The following is a 21474-nucleotide window of genomic DNA, read 5'->3' as shown; positions in this document are numbered from 1 at the left end:
CACATCTACCACATTTGCTAATGGTTGATTCTGATCTGCAGTGGGATTTAACCCTCACCTCATACAGTGCTGCTTCAGTCCATTAGTCCCGCTCATCCTGCTGTCTCACCTCCTCATCTGTACGTCCTAATCAAACACATCAGGTACATCATACCGCCAGCACAGAAGTGCTCTAATACATACAACAAACAACATATACATATGTAACCTTTAACACACTGTTATTATTTATGATTCTTTTAATTAATTATTTCTATTATTTAATTACAGAGATCCAATCTACCCACACCTCCTCCTCCTCCATCTACACGTATGTGAAGAGTTAAGTAAAGTAAAAAAACTAAACTCTCTTTAGTGTAGAGTCAGGATTGTGCAGTATGGAGCTATCCTTAGACCCAGCTATACACACACATGACTGAGCAAATTAGCAAAAAATAAATGTAAAAATTAGCACAGATTTATAAGCTCACTTGTTTTTATGCTTGTATGTTTCTAGTCATAATAATGATAATATCAGGTCAGGGGTAGCTCAGTGGTTAAGGCATTGGCCGGTGGTCCAGAAGGTCCCAGGTTCAAACCCACCGTGACCAAGGTGCCACTGTTGGGCCCTTAAGCGAGGCCTTTAACCCCAACCGCTCAGATGTATAATCAGATAAAAAAATTTAAGTCGGTCTGTAAAAGGGCGTCGGCCAAATACTGAAATGTAAATGTAATATACGCATGTGAGTTTTTTACATTTTTGCAAAGTGATTCCTGTATTCCAGTAGCAGTATCATTTGCACATTTTATAAGTAATAATAACTTTGATTCTGTATGACATCAGAAAACCCAAACACACAGTGTGATTTTTTTTGTTTTGTTTTTTAATCAGTCCTTGAGCAGCGCTATGTTGCCGCTCGGATCCATGCCGTCTGAGCCGTTCACGTGTGAACTGTGCGTCTCTACATAGCATGTGCAACTGTCAATACGCCCTTTTAATTCTTTTTACCATCCATGATTGATTAATTAGCAATAACATTACACCGCCCCCTGCTACCGCTCCTGTACATGTTTATTCTGCCAGCGTGACAGCGGCGAACTGTCTGCTACTACAGTAGTTAATCATTTGCGGGTGGCCTCGTTCTCCCGCACAGATTTTTTAAAAGTTTTTTTTTAATAACTATCCAGTGAGCTGCTTATATGGCCAGCCTTCTTTAGCTCATAAAAAACAAAGGGGATGTAAGATTTAACTCCACATCAGTGCTATTACAGTACGCCTACCTGAGCTTAATTACCCGTAATTAGCAATTAAGAAACAGATGGGTAAATCCACACTGATTCTCTGGTTAATTCTGACTGCTCCTCAAATTATTAGTCCAAAGATTTATCCTACTTTAGCTTTGCAGTACATGCCACCAAGCGTGACCAAATTTAACAGCTTCAATTAACATAAAGATGTAATAAAATTCCTTTTAAAGTAGCAAAAAATCACAGCCTCGGGATCTAAAGTTAAATTACAGACAGTGAGAATAAACACACTCTCGAGCTTGAAGTGAATCCAGGATTGAACTATCCTTTATTAAAAATAAAAAGCGGTCCAGCGAACATAAAACTTCAGAGGCAGCTGTCAGAATATCCGCCGTAAATAACCGCATTCTCACTTCATCTGCAGGATCGGAGTGAAAAGAGACTTGTGTGTCCAAAAACAAAGCGTCTGATGTGACGTGCCTTAATGACATCACAGAAGCATGAACAAAAAGGTCACATCTGGGCGGGGCGGGAGCGATGAGTTGGGGGACTGGCTTGTGATCTCTATAATAATAATAATAATAATAATAATAATATTAATATAACTTTTATAGACAATTCTGCCTAAAATCATCTTTTGTGTAATATTTATGTTCAATTACAGCCATGGTGTTTAAAAGACTATTGATTATTAATGAGTAATTAGAGTCGCATTATCACTGAATGCTGACGCTAGCCATGGCTTTATTATGTGAGATGATGTCATGAGTTTAGCGTACACACCTGTTTATAAGGTTCCTAATAAAGCTTCCAAATAAACCCCTCTGTCCATCATGAAGTGATACGTGTCGAGTTCTGGCTTCTGATTGGTCGCAGCTCTGACGATAGCGCAGGTTTATAGGGTACTAATTCGCTTGTTCTGATATTGTAATCGTTTCCATAGTAACAGCCCATTAAAAGGAACATATGTGTGCACAAAATGATCTTCAGCTTTACTTTCACACACTATAAGGTGATTAATCTCTCTCTCTCTCTCTCTCGCTCTCTCTCTCTCTCTCTCTCGCCTGTTGTTAAAGAAGCTCTGGAGATCTTAAGAATGCACTTAAAAAGAAAACTAGCGCAGAACAGATTAATGCGTCCTTTCTGCTGAGAGAACGTTCTGTTTAGCCTAGCCTTTTTTTTTTTTTAAACCAGTCTCCAAGTTGAGGAGCCCCTCAGAGCCCTGAGAGTAAATAAAGGCAAGATCCTATTATCTGATAAAGCGGTATGAAAGAACGTTTCCTCATTGAAGGTGTGGCACGCATGGAATTTCATCAGAGGAGACGAGTCGCTAAGGAGAGAGAGAGAGAGAGAAAGTGATGACACACATAGTCGAGCGCAGCAGGAGATAAAGATCTCAGGTTTACTTAGCAGAACAGAGAGCTCCATACTTTAGTGCTGAGTGTTTACACACAGGTTAAGAAACACTGAACATCAGACCTGTCTGAACATCAGACTATCTGACAGCAGCACATCGCTTTTATCCTCATCATTTCATCCATCATCTCATCGATCGCTAGCTAGCTGAGCCGCGTCTCCCCGGGGGAAACCCGTAACAAGGTCATACTGTCTCTGAATTTAATAAATATGTAAAAAGACAGATCGACATCAATTATCTCTGTGTAATTATCACCGAGGAATGATGTCGAGCTGTCACACTCAGCCATTACATAATTGTCCAAAAGTATTGGAACGACCAGTCCAGTGGGTTTTTGTTTTGTTCTGTTCTACACTGTGGAAATTATTTATCTTAAATCAATTTTTCATGTTCATGTAGTGTACATGTACATTAGAGCTCTGGTGGCAGACCACCTGATTTTGAGGTGAATAAAAGTATTGGAACGTGTAGTCCTCAATAAAAATGTATTCAATTCAAGTCAAGTAGACTTTTTTGTAACTTCACCCCTGTGCAGTTCAGTACACAGTGAAATGAAGCAGGACCTCCTCCAGGTCCAAGGTGATACACACATACACCATAAATTAACACAACTTACTACTTAGCTAACTAAGACTAGCTAGTAAGCTAGCTGACGCAAATCAAACTCACACATGAATTATACTATCTAAGTAACAATCAAAAGTCAACAACATGAGTTGTACATAGGTTCGGTGGTTTGTTGCGATTCTTCGTGATAGTTACCGAATCGCAGTACAGATGGATCGGCACACGGGTATCATGATAATATGGTACGGGGTGAGCCAGTCCGAATAGCTACGTAGTGTGTGCAGGTGAAAAACAGAAGCGGGAATGTGGTTGCTGTGGTTACGGTGTTTTTACAGTTTTCTGTCGACAAAAGTGTGAAAGCCGTCGCTTAGTTTTGATCAGCCCTCCTACTGAGAGACGGAAATCAGAAAAAGACACCTCCGAGCTGAGGAGCCCTGCACGGAACACGGATTTACACGTGCAAACGTGCGTAAAACAAAGAGCGGAGAATAAACGGGACGCGTAGGGAGGATGGCATGGAGAAAAGACGTATGTTGATTGGGAAGGCATTACAAGGAGGCGTGGGATTAAAGGATGAGTGTGTGTGTGACGTGAGTTTTTTTCTGACATCGTAGTGTCACGTGAAGTGAGCGTGTGATTGTTTCTCATTCCTGTATCTCAGTGTACAGAGTACATTTATAACTGCAGAAGCTTACATCACACACACACACACACACACACACACACACACACACACACACACACACACCGTCCTGTAGCTTCTTACTCACTTATTAATAACCTGCTGAGGACTCCTGAGGAAAACACACACACACACACACACATTCCTACAACCGGCTATTTATTTTACAGCACAAGGACACTGGGTACTGAGTGTGTGTGTGTGTGTGTGTGTGTGTGTGTGTGTGAGTGTGTGTGTGTGTGTGTGTGTTTTATCAAACACCATTGTTTTTTTTTGCTGTACCCACACCAATTATTTATTTATTCTTTCCATAATTCATTCTTTTTTCTCTATATTTTTATTTCATTCTTTCTTGTGTCCTTCCTTTCTTCCTATGTTCCTTCTCTCCTCCCCTCCTTAACACTAGAAGCGCCGAGCAGCGGTCATTTGACCGCAAGGGGGTAAAAAAAAAATAATACTTCACACTCGATCAATTTCCAGGACCCTCCTTTCATGACTTTTCCTAGTTCTGTGAGCTTAATCACCCTGTATGCTTAAATTTTTAAAATCGCACCAGTAAAAGCCAGTATAAATTAGTTAATTAATTAATTAAGTTTATTAATTAGTTTGTTCATTCTGTTAGAAGCTTCCGTGAAATTATCTCTAAAACAATATTGTTTTACATATTACATATGTAATGGCCCCTCCTGAGGATATAAAGCCTCATTATTGAATGTAAATAAATCAGATCTACCACAGCAGATAATATTATGCTATGTCATAACCGAAGCAAACACCACGATTATGCCTCGTTTCGTTCAGTGTTGCTAGGCAACGGACCACGCGCCTAATCGGCGGGAACGTGGTTCACTTGGCCGCGGTGTATTATAAACCTGCGAATTGTTTCACTGCTTATGCATAAAAGAGAGGGAAATGTGGAGGTGATGTGTGGCCACTGAATGAGAACTAAATCAAAGATTTCGGTAACTACACTGAGTGTAACATCTGCATAGTGACACTAAACAGCTGAACACCTTCACTTTTCCGTTTACCTCTGAGAAAGAAAAAAAGCTGTATGTTGTTTGTTTATATGTAGAATGTTTATAAAAGTACACGAAGTAGGCGCGCGCGCACAGACACACACACACACACACACCTCCCCTGAGCCCTCGGTCAACATCTAATGACCGTCGATATGCAAATGAGTCAAGACGTAGCCTAACGTGGTGTCGTGTCGGATTTCAGCGGTCAAAGAAAGTGGAAAGACTTTGAACAGTTGCAGCGTTTTTTCAGTTACAACAAGCACAGCGATGAGTCCACGCTGTTTCACTGGTTATGACATAGTGACACTGAACAGCTGAACAACTTCACTTTTCTGTTTACCTCTGAGAAAAAAAAGCTGTATTTAGTTTGTTTATATTCAGAGTAACACTTTCCAACCACCTCTCATAGTCTATTGTTAGTTTTAATGATTTGGCTGAAACTAATTATCACTACATAAGTACCCCAACACCATTGATCATGAGTTTCAGCTGAAACTAATTCTATACATGCAACAGAAAATGTAGATGCAGATTCCAAATGTATAAAGATACATGCTATATATATATGTGTGTGTGTGTGCGTGTGTATTCGATGCATGCTATATATATATATATATATATGTGTGTGTGTATGTGTGTGTAATCGAGGCTGGCTCTATTCAGGGGCAAGAGGGGCAGCGCCCCATCAACTAAATGTCTGCACATGTTAATATATTCTTAAAATTAATATATTACAAGTTGATAAACTGATCTGCGGTAGCAGAGAAATCCGCTGAAAAAGTGACACTACACAATAAGGTATTAGATGTCCCTCATGTCTCTGTCCCTCTGCTGTGCGTGTTCATTCACAGGCTGCAGCTCGCGCGCGCTCACACACACACACACACACACACACAAACACACACCTCCCGTGAAGCAGTTGCGGCGTTTTTCAGTTACAACAAGCACAGCGATGAGTATAAGAATAAAATAAGGTAACAGTTTGATCTGTGTAGTTAGTGCCCTACAGAATAGAATAAATGAATGAATAACACATTCCAACCACCTCTCAAGAGAGTGCCATAGTTTTGAAAAATACTTGCAAAACATCAGCATACATTGGAGGGAACTTCTGAGGTGGTCAGTGATTGATGGCACGGTCGTTCGGAGGGGGTTGTGATCACACCTACAGTTCTTTTGTTCTAAGCTGTCGGTCAAATATCTCTCCACTTGAAATGGAAGCACAAAATTGAGGGATTGAGGGTGGAACACCATTGATCATGAGTTTCAGCTGAAACTAATTCTATACATGCAACAGAAAATGTAGATGCAGATTCCAAATGTATAAAGATACATGCTATAAATAAAATCGCTATTACTTGACCCTGAAGTTTAGTTTAGCACACAAAAACTGAAAAGTCCTTTCTGGTAAATCAACTGCATATGTAGTTTATTCACAGCAATTCATTAATAAAATGAATATACATTGTACAGTACAAGGTAAACACGAGAAAGATTACAAAATAAAAAAAAACAAACAGTGTCTTCTTTATAAACAGCTTCTACTGTGCGTTGAGATGCTGAAATCCCTTGCATGTTGCCCCTCAATTTTGTGCTTCCATTTCAAGTGGAGAGATATTTGACCGACAGCTTAGAACAAAAGAACTGTAGGTGTGATCACAACCCCCTCCGAACGACCGTGCCATCAATCACTGACCACCTCAGAAGTTCCCTCCAATGTATGCTGATGTTTTTCAAGTATTTTTGCAAAACTATGGCACACTCTTGAGAGGTGGTTGGAATGTGTTATTCATTCATTTATTCTATTCTGTAGGGCACTAACTACACAGATCAAACTGTTACCTTATTTTATTCTTATACTCATCGCTGTGCTTGTTGTAACTAAAAAACGCCGCAACTGCTTCACGGGAGGTGTGTGTTTGTGTGTGTGTGTGTGTGTGTGTGAGCGCGCGCGAGCTGCAGCCTGTGAATGAATACGCACAGCAGAGGGACAGAGACATGAGGGACATCTAATACCGTATTGTGTAGTGTCCCTTTTTCAGCGGATTTCTCTGCTACCGCAGATCAGTTTATCAACTTGTAATATATTAATTTTAGGAATATATTAACATGTGCAGACATTTAGTTGATGGGGCGCTGCCCCTCTTGCCCCTGAATAGAGCCAGCCTCGATTACACACACATACACACACATATATATATATAGCATGCATCGAATACACACGCACACACATATATATATATATATATATATATATATATATATATATATATAGCATGTATCTTTATACATTTGAAATCTGCATCTACATTTTCTGTTGCATGTATAGAATTAGTTTCAGCTGAAACTCATGATCAGGGGTGTTGGGGTACTTATGTAGTGATAATTAGTTTCAGCCAAATCATTAAAACTAACAATAGACTATGAGAGGTGGTTGGAAAGTGTTACTCTGAATATAAACAAACTAAATACAGCTTTTTTTTCTCAGAGGTAAACGGAAAAGTGAAGTTGTTCAGCTGTTTAGTGTCACTATGTCATAACCAGTGAAACAACGTGGACTCATCGCTGTGCTTGTTGTAACCGAAAAAAACGCTGCAACTGTTCAAAGTCTTTCCACTTCGTGACCGCTGAAATCCGACACGACACCACGTTAGGTTACGTCTTGACTAATTTGCATATCGACGGTCATTAGATGTTGACCGAGGGCTCAGGGGAGGTGTGTGTGTGTGTGTGTGTGTGTGTGCGCGCGCCTACTTCGTGTACTTTTATAAACATATAAACAAACAAAATACAGCTTTTTTTTCTCGGAGGTAAAGGGAAAAGTGAAGGTGTTCAGCTGTTTAGTGTCACTATGCAGATGTTACACTCAGTGTAGTTACTGAAATCTTTGATTTAGTTCTCATTCAGTGGCCACACATCACTTTCACATTTCCCTCGCTTTTATTACATGAACATAAGCAGTGTAACATCCCGCAGGTTTATAATACACCGCGGCCAAGTGAACCGATTAGGCGCGTGGTCCGTTGCCTAGCAACACTGAACGAAACGAGACATATTCGTTGTGTTTGCTTCGGTTATGACATAGCATAGTTTATTATCTGCTGTGGTAGATCTGATTTATACAAATTTAATATTGTTTTAGCGATAATTTCACGGAAGCGAGTTCAGAACTAAATTGCTGCTCCGAGACGTTCAGAAGCTTCAAATAGAATGAACAAACTAATAACATTTTCTCCATACGATATAAAATTAAGTAGAGCTTTCCTTTTTGTTATAGTACGAAGCCCCTAGATGGACAAAGGAGGAGACTCTGTAGTAGGTTTTATCAGTTGAATATGAAAAAAAGATACCGCTGATTATCAACGCGGGAATTAATGGCGCATTGTCCAAGTGCAAGTTGATCTTGGAGCTAAACTATTTGCTTTGGGTGAAAGCGCCATCTAGCGATCATTGTGTGTCAGCAGCAGCTTCCCATTCAAAACAATAGGCGGTCAAATGACCGCTGAACGGCGTTTTTAGTAGGTAACACTGGCGCGGCGCTTCTAGTGTTAATAGTTCCTTCCTTCTGCACCATCTTCTTTCTTTCTTTCTTCCCGTTTCTTTCTTCTATATTATAGTCTTAGGTTGTTTTTCTGAACCTGCTGAAACTGATGTTCAGTGTTAGATGTAGAAGTGGTGTTTGTCTTAAAGGAGTAGTGTAGTGAAGTCACACAGTGTCGGCGGTAAGTCGTCAGCAGTCGTCCATCACCCGAGACGCGCTCAGTGTCTGAAGGCTGCTGCGTTATACGAGGGTGAGTCCAATTAACATCCTCAAACTGCGCCATTAAGTAGCGAAGCAGTGCGTTAAATGTGGAGCAGAAATAAAACTATATGACCGCTCATCTCACTCTTCTCACTCTTCTCACTCTTTTCAGCAGCGTCCTTTACTGAGACCTTAAACCCCTCTTTTACAGCTTTGTAAATCATTTTTGGTTTAAATTTGTTACATTTAAATGCTAATGTAGCTAACTCACAAGCCACGCCTTATCCAGCAGTACTGTACGCACAATAAGAGAGCGTGACGTCGTTGTTGTTTTTTTCCCTTTCAGGGCCGAGCCGATCCTGTCGAGGATAAAAGAAGACCGGACTCGGATCATCCTGCCCGCGATAGATAACATCAAATACAACACCTTCGAGGTGCAGCAGTACGCTAACGCGGCTCACGGCTACAACTGGGGCCTGTGGTGCATGTACATAATCCCTCCTCAGGATTGGCTGGATAAAGGAGACGAGACCGCCCCCATCAGGTAAGAATGGCAACAGCAGTGTGTCATTTCAGGAAAAAACAAAACATAGCTGTTATTATCGCACTGTTCTAAGCGTCGAGCGCGTTTAGAGACCTGGAACTGATCAAAGAATAATAATAAGAGTGATGCACTAACGTGGCGTATCAAAATACTTTCTGAAGTTGCTTTGATGTCGTGCAAAGTGTGAGATTTCTGATACTTTCTTTAGTCTCATGAATAAAACATTCCTGTTTACATGATAATGAAACGCTGTGATTTCACTAGACAGTGCGTTTTGGAATTAAAAAGAAAGAGACTCTGTGTGTGTCTGTGTGTGTCTGTGTGTGTGTGGATGTGTGTGTGTGTGTGTGTGTGTGTGTGTGTGTGTGTGTTAGTGATTACGTAGCTAATTCTTTTGCATCCTGCTGGTTGTTCCTGTTTGTCCTCGACTCCATTGGCATTAAATCTGCTGATTGTGCAGTTTAGTATTTATTTATTTATTTATTTCTCAGCTTCCTCCCTGCCACTGTTACACACTCAGTGTGTGTGTGTGTGTGTCTATATGTGTGTGTGTGAGGGGAAGGGGGGGTGGGCGTGTGTCTGCTGTCTTAGAGAGGACTTAAACTGTGTAATGAGGTTGCTGTGGGATGTTTGGAGTCGGTCGATGCCCAGAGTGTATCCGTTGCTTTCTCACTCTTTGTGTACTTTGTAGTTTGTCCACGCAGCGGGTTGTGAGTTTCACCCCCATGTCTCTCTGTTTATGATGGAGCTTTATAGGCGTCTAGCCGACGCAGGAGAGAGTCAGTCTAACCATAAATTAGTGATGTAACATATGGTAATGTTAATAATATCGTCTCAGCCGTGTATGTAAATAGACCTAATCATAGACACGGCTGCAGAGTGACTCGTCTGCCTCTCCAGATGAAAGTCTTCCTTGATTTTATTAACAACATCGACCTTCACCGTGACCGTGATTAATCAATAATAAGCACTTTACTCAGTTTGATCTCAGTGTTGGTATTGACTTAGAAAAATATGTCATAAATTTAGAGAGCGAGAGACGTGCATGCAATAGAGTCAGTGAGACAGAATTAGAAAGAAAAAGACAGAGTTAGAGACATAGGAATGGTTAGACAGTGAGACAGTAAAAGGAAGTTTGACAGAGTCAGTGAGACAGGGTCATTTCTTGACAGAGTTCAAGATAGCGTTAGTGACAGTGACAGATTTAGCAACAGTGGGACAGAATTAAAGTCATTTAGACAGAATAAAAGTCAGGAGACAGAGTTAGAGACAGTGAGACAAAGTTAGAGTCATTTAGTGGGACAAAGTTAGAGATGGTGATCCACACTGCAGCTGATCCTCTCCTTCTTTTGCTTCTTCTTCTTCTTCTTCTTCTACCTATTATTATTATGATTATTATTATTATTATTACTATTATTATTATGTCTTTCATAGTTATCATAACTTTTGTTTTTCTTTTTGATGTATCTGTTTGTTTTTTCCTGCTGATCTCTCTCTCTCTTTGTCTCTCTCTCTCTCTCTCTCTCTCAGCTCCGTATCTCAGTATCCAGTGTCTGATAATACTGAAAATCTTTTATTCTTTTTTGGGATGCAATTTTTTTTTTTTTTAAAACTTAACTTTTTATTGTTCCAATGTCTCAAACAGCCGTTCTCTCTCTCTCTCTCTCTCTCTCTCTCTCTGTCTCTCTCTCTCTCTGTCTGTGGTAATTAGGACTCCTGCGATGATCGGCTGCTCGTTTGTGGTGGATCGCGAGTACTTTGGAGAGATCGGCCTGCTGGATCCGGGCATGGAGGTGTACGGAGGAGAGAACATCGAGCTGGGGATGAGGGTGAGTGGTGTTACGCTTATTAAATTCATAACCTGTTCCTTCTCATGTCACATTTCCAATATAATACGCAGAAAGTAAGTGTGTGTGTGTGTGTGTGTGTGTGTGTAAGACTTCTTCACCTGTGAAGCTCGCTGGAGATTTATAGTCAAATATATTCATGTGATTAAAGTTGGCTGAGAGCAGAGCGGGGTCGTGTAGCACACATGATCCTCATCCTAATTACAAACCAACACCGCGGCCTCGCTCATATCAAACCGTCGCTCGTTTAATCCGCAAACACACAAAATCCAGCCAAATGTTTAATCACATTCCTGCACTCATCTTTTTTGGGGGGTTTTAATCTGAGGCTGCCCGAAGGAAAGACACGCTACCTAGACTCACACAAAGAAATGTGTGGCGCAGCCCAGAGTGTGAGGGAGATAAACTTCTGGAGATGTGGCTGGTGTGGAGCGTATACATGAGGACACTCACTCACTTACTCACTTACTCACTCACTCACTCATTTTCACACTCACACTCATTTATTCTCACACTGCCAACTTGAGAGGTTACATGACCTAAATATAGTAAAGAATTTATCATTTCAGCTGTATTTATCACTTCTTTTAGTAATCTAGTTGGAATCGAATCTACAGTAACAAACACGTTGATTTAGCCGTGGTGATAAGTTTGTACAGCTATTCCGGTCCAAGACCTGTAAAGCATTGAAAATCTAGATGTGGAGCTTTAGACTGGACTGGATCACGGGATGCTGTTAGAGGACATCCATTATTTTCTCCCTAATACTATTGATTTTTTCAGTGAAGAAATTCATAAAGTCTTCACTACTTAACTGTGATGGAATACTCTCTACAGATATCTTGGGTTATGTTAGTCTAGCCACTGTACTAAATAGGAACCTGGAATTGCTTTGGTTTATTGCTATCAGTTTGACAAATTTGCCGTTTGCTGGTCCGAGCCGCTTTAGGAGCTCGTCTGCAGCTGGACATTTAGTTTTTCTCCACTTTTGCTCGAGGTTACGAGTTGCTCTCTTGAGGATGTGAGTATGACTGTTGTACCATGGTGCATGGTTTTTACGCACTCTACCACTCACTCTCACACTCACTTACTCTCACTAACTCACACACACTCTCATACTAACCCATTAACACTCACTTTTACACTAACTCACTCTCACTCGCTCTTACATCCATGAGCTCAGCTCCACTCCACAGAGCTGCTCCGTCATCTTATCACACAACAAACACACAAACAGCAGGGCACCAGCGCCCCGTTCAGTAGAGAGAAGCAGAGACCCACACTGAGATATGATGTGAGATTAGCCATTGTAGCACAGGGGCATCAGTCAGTCCTCCTATTGACCACGGCCTCGTGTAAAGTATGTAGATGTCGCCTAAAATATCTTTCATTATCCATCAACACAACAGACTGAAAAACTCATTTTTCTCTCAGATGCCGTATTGATTCCAGCTGCAGGAGTGTGACCGAGGCTGCAGGACCGGAGGGATAGAACATGAGTTCGCATGTACATCATTTAGAAAGGAACCCTAAGATGAGATCTCGAACATGTCACACATGCCGACGCACAAAAGCTCTGAGTGTCGAACATAATCAGTAAATCAGTAGATCAGTAAATATTTTATATTATATTAGATTCTGTAAAGACATTTAGGACAAAGTGGTAGGATTGTAGCATTTATGTGTGTGGTTTTTTAAAACATACATCTTTTCCTTCCGTGCCACGCCCACTTCACTGTGACTGACAGGTACAAAGTGTCCCACCGGTATAGGAACACTCCTCCACATATGATAAATAAACACATCTCTACTTTACAGAAAGGTTTTTTATCAGAGAAACGTCTTTGTGAAGGACCTGTTGCTATAGAAACGATACCATGTCAGAGCTGCTGTTCTAGAACATTAATCAACACTCCCTGACCAATCAGAATGTAGAATTCAACAGCGCTTTGATATACATGTATTAGTGATAAATAGTTTTACTTCTCTACACCATATTAAAGATATTTTGGGGTTTGTTTCAATCCGTTAAAACCATCTGGTGGCCTCCAAATGGTGCAGTGGTAAAGCGCTCGCCCTATCATCCGGAGATCGCTGGTTCGAACCCCGGGTGATGCTGTTTTCCTCTCACAGCCGGAGGCACAGAGAGAGCTGATTGGCCGAGCTCTCTCAGGGGGGTGGGATGAGAGGTACTTGGGCTCCCACATTAATCACGGCTCTACAGCCAATCAGGGGCGTCTGTGAGCTCGCGCACGCGGAAGGGGCGGCTAGCGCTTTCCTCCGAGTGTGTTACTCCGCCCCCAACGGTGCGTGAGGGAGCAGTTCGAAAAGATGCGGTCGGCTCGCGTCACGTGGTTCGGAGAAAACACGGGATAGCTTTCGCCCTCCCGACTGAGTGGTTGTAGTAGCCTTAATGTGGGAGCCCCCTAGTGACGGGGAGGAATTGGCCACGATTAGATTGGGGAGAAAATCCGGAAAAAGAATTGGACAGGACTAAATAAAAAAAAAAAAAAAAAAAAAACATCTGGTGCGTAGCAACAAACAAAAATAACTATAAAAGTGTGTGGTGTCATTTTCTCACAAAGCTCGAGTGACTGGCCGCGCTGCATCGCTTATTGTTTGCAGTGTTTACAGAACAAGACGGTCAACTCGTCCATCCTCATCCATGTGATATATAACACTCTGAACATTAGGTTACATACAGTATGATAGAATAACCCAGCAAACTGAGCCAATTCACTTTATGCTGCACTTTATACTGTACGTTCAGTAAAGAACATTTAAAACAGTGTTAAAGTAGTAATAATAAGTAAACTGCCTGACCAAAACATGTCCACACACTCATATTCCACTGGGCTGCATTTAGCTGGATTATATACCTGCATTGTGGCATTATTTTAACATTCTCTGGAACTGCATTGACCAAAGATTTTCACTTCTGGTCTTGTTTGTGAAAATGATCCTCGTGCTCTAAGAGCCGCACTCTCACACTCTAAGTCCTGGAATATTCTCTGTGCCAAGAAAACCTCAATAGATGTGATAACTCGGTGATTCAGTACATTCAGGTGGCTCTCTAGCACACTGGCGACTTTTTTTCTGATGAGTCTCACTAACAAGGGGTTGTGTGTGTGTGTGTGTGTGTGTGTGTGTGTGTGTGTAAAAGTTCTTACCAATTTTAGTAATTTCTGATTTCTTTCATTAGTTGTTATCTTTGCTCAATGCAGTCCAATAAATGTAATTCTTGTGAAACACAGCAAAATCTTTTTTCCATGATTGCGAAATACATCTTCTGACATGTTTGCTTAAGAAATGAGAAGCTCCTTCCTGCATCAGTCAAGGAAAGAAATCCAAATAGCAATTATTTTTGGACAACCAGTGTAGAGTTCACTGTGTGTGTGAATTTAAAACACAAAAAAAGCATTTGATCCGTCTCTTTTAGCCAGTTATTATATCTAATAAGATGCTAATAAGAATGTTCCAGTATGTGTGTGTGTGTGTTTAAAACCGGCCTCCATGTGAGAACCCTGAGTGGAGGTGACCTCCAGTGTTTGGGATGGATGGAGGGATGGAGGGGAAGAATAAAGGTGATGGATGTTAACTAGAATCAAAGGACAGACAGAAAGTTCGACAGCAGCAGGATGTAAAGTTTAATCTGTGTTAAATATCAAAGAGGGAGATTAAAACCTGTACAGCATTTGTTTAACTCCAGCACTAATTGTACAGCAGTTTATTTTAGGTGTCTGAGCAGATGGTACAGGACCTGTACTGTGACTCTGCTCTGTTTTTTTACTGCTGAAATGATGAGACGAGGAGAATAGACTGTTAAAGCCTGGATGCAGAGTTGGTGAAGGGATGAAGTATCCACTTCCTGTTATTCGCCCAAACACACACACACAGTTTGCTCTACTGGCAGCGCTAGAGGGTACTGTATGTCCTGGTTTTTAACATATTATAACCTTATATTGGTATAAATGCACATAATTAGGTCTTTATAGATGACTTGACGTGCACAGACACGCTGCTTCATGTCCTCATGAAATAACTCCAGTGACACAGATTTCAGTTTACACACCATGTGTTCATGGGCTCTGTACCGTACAGCTTCATTTTTAAAGGCAGGGGTCGGCGACCCTCGGCTCCGGAGCCTCATGTGGCTCCCTGTGGCTCTGGAAAATAAATAATGGGTATTTCATTTAAATGTATTTTATTTTAATCTAATTCGAAATGTGAAGATTATGGTGATCTTGTAACATTAAAATTAAACGTTTCAAACTTTTTGTTGCTTAAAATATCCATCACAACCTGATGTGCGACAGCCGCCAGCACACGGTTTATTAAGATTTTCAAACCCCAGTTTTATTCAGGTTGACGGCTGACTGCACGCTCCAGTACACGCGATAAAAAGATCACGGCACACAGAACGCAGGCAGTATTTTTGGTGGATAATTTAAGTTTGTTTTTTTATTTCATAAATGCGAGCAGGACTCAAATAGACATCGAGCATTTTATTTGAAAGTAACCTTCAACTTTTTTTTCAAATTGTTGAAAATCTTTTTGTTGCATGCAGAAACAAAATTAAATTTTGTTTGTTTCTATGAATGCAACACACTATAGTTTTATTTATACGTAGCATAAAGGTGAAAGGCAATATATATGATGTTATCTTCATTTTAGACGTCAAAAGAGTTTTGTGGCTTCCTGTTTTTTTTTTTTATTTCCTGTGGGAAACACGTTAAAGTGGCTCTTTGAGTGTTTAGGGTTGACGACCCCTGTTTAAAGGGATGCGTACATTAACAATCAAACACCACGTTAACGATCATGGAAGGAGTTTCCGGTCTCAGCGCTGTGCAACAGTTAAAGGTAAAGCTGTAACTGTAAGTTCAGGACAGAGGAGTTTACTGCTTTTTTAAAACTGTTTGATTTTTTTTATCTTATTAAGTTTAAGAGGGAATAAAAAGAGAGGCTGGTCTAAAGTCTAAAGTATAAGTGAACTTGTTAAATGTTGCTAATGTAACACAGTAAAAATAAAACTATGAATGGATATGGGGCAGGGGTGGCTCAGGAGGTTGAAGCTCTGGGTTGATGATCGGAGAGCGTAAATAAATAAATAAATAAATAAATAAATAAACAGATAAAATCATAAATGACAATGTGCTGTATTTTACTCTAAAAGCAAACACACACACACAAATGTTACACACATTGCCATCAGCACAGATTCACATTCAAAGTGAAACTGAAGGAAGGTTGTAGAGGTTTCAGTGCTGAGATGTTATTATTGCACTCGGGGGATTCATTACAGCGTCTGGCATTCTTCTGTACGAATCCTCTCCAAGAGCCTTTCAGCTAAACACTCAGCCTGCAGAGTAACATATCCATCAAGGACACTGTGTGTGTGTGTGTGTGTGTGTGTGTATCATTTAGAAACAACAGAAAGGTAGCGAATCTTGTGTTTAAGTCACTGTGTGTGTTCTTTAAAGTGGATGTTCTTTAGGATGTAATGACACCCATGATGGTGTATTCAGGGTTAAATAAACAAAAAATAAATAAACAACTGGTGTATTTGTTAACAGTCGTGAAATTTATTATGAAAATTTATTATTATTGTATTTTTTATTAGGGCTGTTCACCAAGTTATTCATTTGGGTTAAGTTATTAACAGGTTACAAATGTTGGTCTTGCGTAATATTTCTCAGGTGTCTATTATTTTGTTCACCACTAGAGGGCAGATTTGCAGGTCAGGTGGTCTGCAGTATTGAGGGAGATGCTTATCCTCAGAGACTTTTGCGATGCTGTTGTTTTGTATGAGTGGTTGCCATGGTACTGACAGAACACAAAGAACCCACAAATAAAATGTCTGTACTGTCGATTATAATGATCGGATTTGTAAAACTATGTGGTTGTTCTATTAAGCTCAGTTGCATGGAATGAAATATTTTTCTTACCCTAAAAACAAAACAGAAGATTAAGTGGATTAAGCATTGAAAAGCACATGAGTTGGATTAATGAGGAGAGACACAGAGAGACGTGCTCCATGAGAGCAGATGATAGGGTCTGTTTCAGATGAGGCTGTTCATTCTGAAAACTTCTGTTTGCGTTGTACTCCGGGACAGCGCCAGGTGCTGAAATCAGGACTTATTGTCTCTGTACCCAAATGGAATCGTATCGTACTCGGCCTGACAAAAGCCTCACACGCCTGGGAGGATTGAACTGTGTATTTATAGCAGCCTTGATTTTAAGTGAGGAGACAAGAGACGTGTTTTCAACAGCCTTATTGTTTTAGTTGTTTATGTTTACGTTACAGTGCAGAACCTTAAGCCCAGTATGGTGTAGGTTACTCGTGTATCGCTGTGGGGTCTGGTTCCACGAATACGTTGGCAGTAAATACGTTGGGTGCTGTTGTGGGGTTGTGGGCTGGGGCATTCCATGGGGCTGGATCGGGACCTGGGGTGTTTAGAGGGCGGGTCAGGGGGGCCTTGGGCTCTTTCTCTGCTGAGACTTGACATTGACATGTGTGGTGACATTTAAGTAATAATAATAGTAATAATACTTAAAGCTGTAAGTTTGTGTTACTGTAAAATAAATAATGTGAAGATAATTATTACAACTGCAACCTTTCTTTAAAACTCAGGAGTGTGAATTCACCTCCGAGCTAAAAATAAACCAAATGCAGTAACTTTGAATTTTTGAGTTTTCTGAACTTTTAAATTTTCAAGTGTACTTGGAATACAGAAACAAATTAAAAATGTTTAATTATCTCAATTTATGCTGATTGTTAGACTTTGTAAAGTTACTCACTAACAAGTTATTTTCACCTGCATTCTGTTCTCACACATACAGAGTGAGATATAAAGCACATTGTGTTTTATCACTCCATGGGTGTCACTCTGTTCTTTTCCCACCCTTTCTGAGGTGAAGAAAACACACCTGGGGTCTTTATGAGAGACACACACACACAGACTTAGTGTTAATAAGAAAATTAAACCCAAAGCTCTGGGATGTTATATAACGTGAGCTGAGCCGATCATTTACAAACTTTTCGTATGGATACTAAACAGACGCTCACACAACAACGCACTACATCCGTACACTAAACATCGTAACGGCGTTGTGTTCGCAAGTGCGTTTGACGGCTCACGGTGCAGCGATAAACCCAGGCTCTCCAGCTCTTAAACTCGAGCTCATTACCGTCGCTGTGTTTTTACCTCGTCATTATTCAGACTGTAAAACCAACAGCACACATTCAGTCAATAGCGATGAAGCATGGCTCTCTGACTGGACATATAAATCCATTAGTCATGCTTAATGAAGCAGGAGGCATTTATCCCATCGATCCGGCTGTGTGTTTTTCACTCTAATCACATCATCACGGAGTCAGAGCGAGTGCTGATAAATTATTCAGCCTCATAAATAACCGCATCCTCGCACGCAGCGCTGGCAACGGATCAGTAATTGAATCAGTAGTTAAAATAAAAGAACATTTTATAAACCTCTGGTGATTTAAAAAAATAACAACATACACACAGATAATGGATTTTCTAGATCGAATGAAAATAAAGACGTGTTTAAATTTCTGTGGAAATATATATACGGTTGAGTAAAAAGCGAACGATCATATACGCAGAAATTTACATGATTATGGAGTGACAGAGTTTACACAGGACGAGACAGAAGTTATTACGCAAAAAAATCAAAAAGAGCGTTTTAATTTTCACATGAGTCGGGGATAATGTCACTCTGGAATGTTGTTGCAGTGTTTATTCGGGAACATCGAGACACTCTTTGTTATTAGGACATTTAGTAAATACATTACTATGAGAAAATGACGTTGGACCAATGTCCTTGGGATAACCTTGATCACACAACGATAGCTGAACATCACAAATATGACTTTTTATTATGACAAAACATTTCTATAGATTTCTCAGCTAAAGCCGGTTCCCTGAGCACCGGCCTCTCGTCCACCAAACTGCTAAATCGTGAAACGACAGAAAGGCAGAAAACCCGGCGTCAGCAGTATGAGCGTGTACATCAGTGCTGTCCAAATCCCGTCCTGGAGGGCCAGGGTCCGGCTCGGTTAGCAATTCACCATCGCTTAAACACTCCCACTAATCCTGGCAAATAACAGACGAGCTGAATCAATAGATTTTGAGGAGAAAGATCACCAGGCTGTTCAGTCCACGCCCCCAGGCCAGGATGTAAACAGCTCTGATGTACAGGATGCGCAGGTCTGAGCTTAACACCCGAAACCAGACGTCATGCCATGTGGACTTTGTTATAAAGCTATGAGTAAAGGTTGATGTGTTACAAACTTTATCCTGAAGTCATTTCATGAACATCATTTTAACTTTCAAAAGCAACGATGTCACAACCTGATTACAAGCACATGACAGCGTCATACCATGTCACGGGTCACACTGCGTGAGAGGTTATTTAAACTCCACGTCTCTCTGAACAGTGTAGCAGTATTGAGCTTGTCGTATCATCACAAGTTTAAATCATCGGATGGTGCCGTAGCCTCCCGCAGCCAGAGAGAGTTGATTGGCCGAACTCCCTCGGCACTCAACATGCTAGCACTCTCACAATCGATATTGACGCTACCCAATCATGGGCGTCCTTGAGCTCATTCATGCTGAAGGAGCAGATAGCACTGTGGTGAATGAGCATCAGTTTGAAACAAACACGTTTGGTACTGTGAGGGTCACGCCCTCGCCCTCCCTGGGTTCTGGTGGTAGCCTTGATGGGAGAGAGCGCTGACGGGTGAATGAATGACGGGTGGATGAATTGGGCTACGACTAACTTATGTAAATCTGATAATCTTGGGAGGATTTATCAAATACATTAATGAACAAATTAAACCTGCCTGATATTAATTGAACTTTTGAAATGCTGAGATTTTCTCTCTCCGGTATGAAGAAAAATAAGAAGAAAAACTACATGTGCTTGGAAAACACGTGGTGCGAATCTGTTATAGAGGTGCGAGGCCACAGCGCTAACCCTGAGACAGCCTTGGTTAAAGTAGTAAACTTCTCTAATCAGGGACGCATCTCCTTACTTGTGAAGTTGAATCTCGGCGTGGAGTCTCATACAGTCTCACACACCTCACCCACTTGCCCCAAAATCTTACATTTAGTAATCTTTATCCTGCTCTTTTGTTCTGTCGCAGTGATTGCAGGATGTTTTGATTTCATTCCTGTAAAATAAAATCACACAATGGTTGTGTTCTGGACCATTACATAAGTGTACACTATGATGTCATTAAAGGGGTCATACAGCACTACATGCACTATTTTAAGCTGTTTGGACTGAACTGTGTGTTAGGAGAGTGCGTACACAACCACTCTACGATGATAAAGAGCCGCCCAGTGGTTTTCTTTTCGTTTATTACAGTAACATCCCCCTTCTGAAATCAGGCCAATCGCAAAAGCCTTGCCTTGTGACGCCACACCACAAGAGGGCGTTCCTACACAAGTTGATTGACACTGGTGTTTTAGCAAAGACCCGCCCCGAGTGAGAAGACGCTGTTGGCCATTGTTTTTTCGCCGCTGGAGCAAAATGGCGCCTAAGCGAGTGTTGTGTACAGTAGTTGGGTGTAATAGCGAACACAGCAGTCGGCATTTACTACCGACATCTGAGCCACTGAGGACGCAGTGGCTGAATTTAGTTTTTGAAGCTAACGTCCCCGCTGATTTACCTAAATGCGTTCATGTTTGCACTACTCATTTTTCACCAGACTGCTTTATAAACGCGGGTTAATATAAAGCAGGTTTTACTAGGAAGCTGCTCTTAAAAATCGGATCTGTACTAACGCTTCGTGTTCCTGCTTCATCTTCACCAGGCTCGGTGAGTGTAATTTATTTTACTATGAATCTTTGCAGATCGCCTTTTCTAATAATCATGATGAATGCGGAGTGTAAGTTAACTTACACTCTCATAGAACATGGTTATTCTCTATGTACATCCGTCTCTATATAATCCCTAATCGCCCATTTATAATAAACAAACTGAAGAAAACAGGCTCAGGCTCTATATTCCATAGTTTTCCAGTTTGGACTGCATTACCCACAAAGCACTGCGTTGTGGCAATGCTTTGAGGGTAATGCAGTCCAAAGCATTGCCCGCACTGGACTACACTTCTGTCGCTATACCCCACGTGTCACGCCCCACAGAACGGAGGGGGCGGGCTCAGCAGAGGTCATGAGCATTTAAATTAGCATGTACTGAAACAGGTTGCTGAGAACAGAGCTAGTTTTTACCAGGTAAAAGTAGTGTTTTTTTACACAATCCTTTTGAATTTTTAATTAACGTATAATACAAACTTTTCATTAGGACCCTAAAGATCATATTAACATTTAATGAAAAATATAATGTGTAGGACCTTTAATGACACAATGCGTTTTTGATTTGTTTTGTCTTCCAGTGTGTT

General features: G+C 40.8%; 1 protein-coding gene across 1 annotated transcript in view; it reads left to right on the top strand.

Annotated features, from left to right (window-relative positions):
• galnt9 (polypeptide N-acetylgalactosaminyltransferase 9) overlaps positions 1-21474 on the top strand; it is a 70317-nt gene that overhangs the window by 34600 nt on the left and 14243 nt on the right. The window contains exons 5-6 of the mRNA XM_053481647.1: positions 9004-9201; positions 10913-11030. Coding sequence (XP_053337622.1) covers positions 9004-9201; positions 10913-11030 — 316 coding nt within the window. The remainder of the gene's footprint in view (positions 1-9003; positions 9202-10912; positions 11031-21474) is intronic.

This window comes from Clarias gariepinus, chromosome 21, assembly GCF_024256425.1.
Source record: "Clarias gariepinus isolate MV-2021 ecotype Netherlands chromosome 21, CGAR_prim_01v2, whole genome shotgun sequence".
NCBI lineage: Eukaryota > Metazoa > Chordata > Actinopteri > Siluriformes > Clariidae > Clarias > Clarias gariepinus.
The sequence above is the reverse complement of the archived record's forward strand: the minus strand, read 5'-3'. Positions and strand labels throughout refer to the sequence as shown.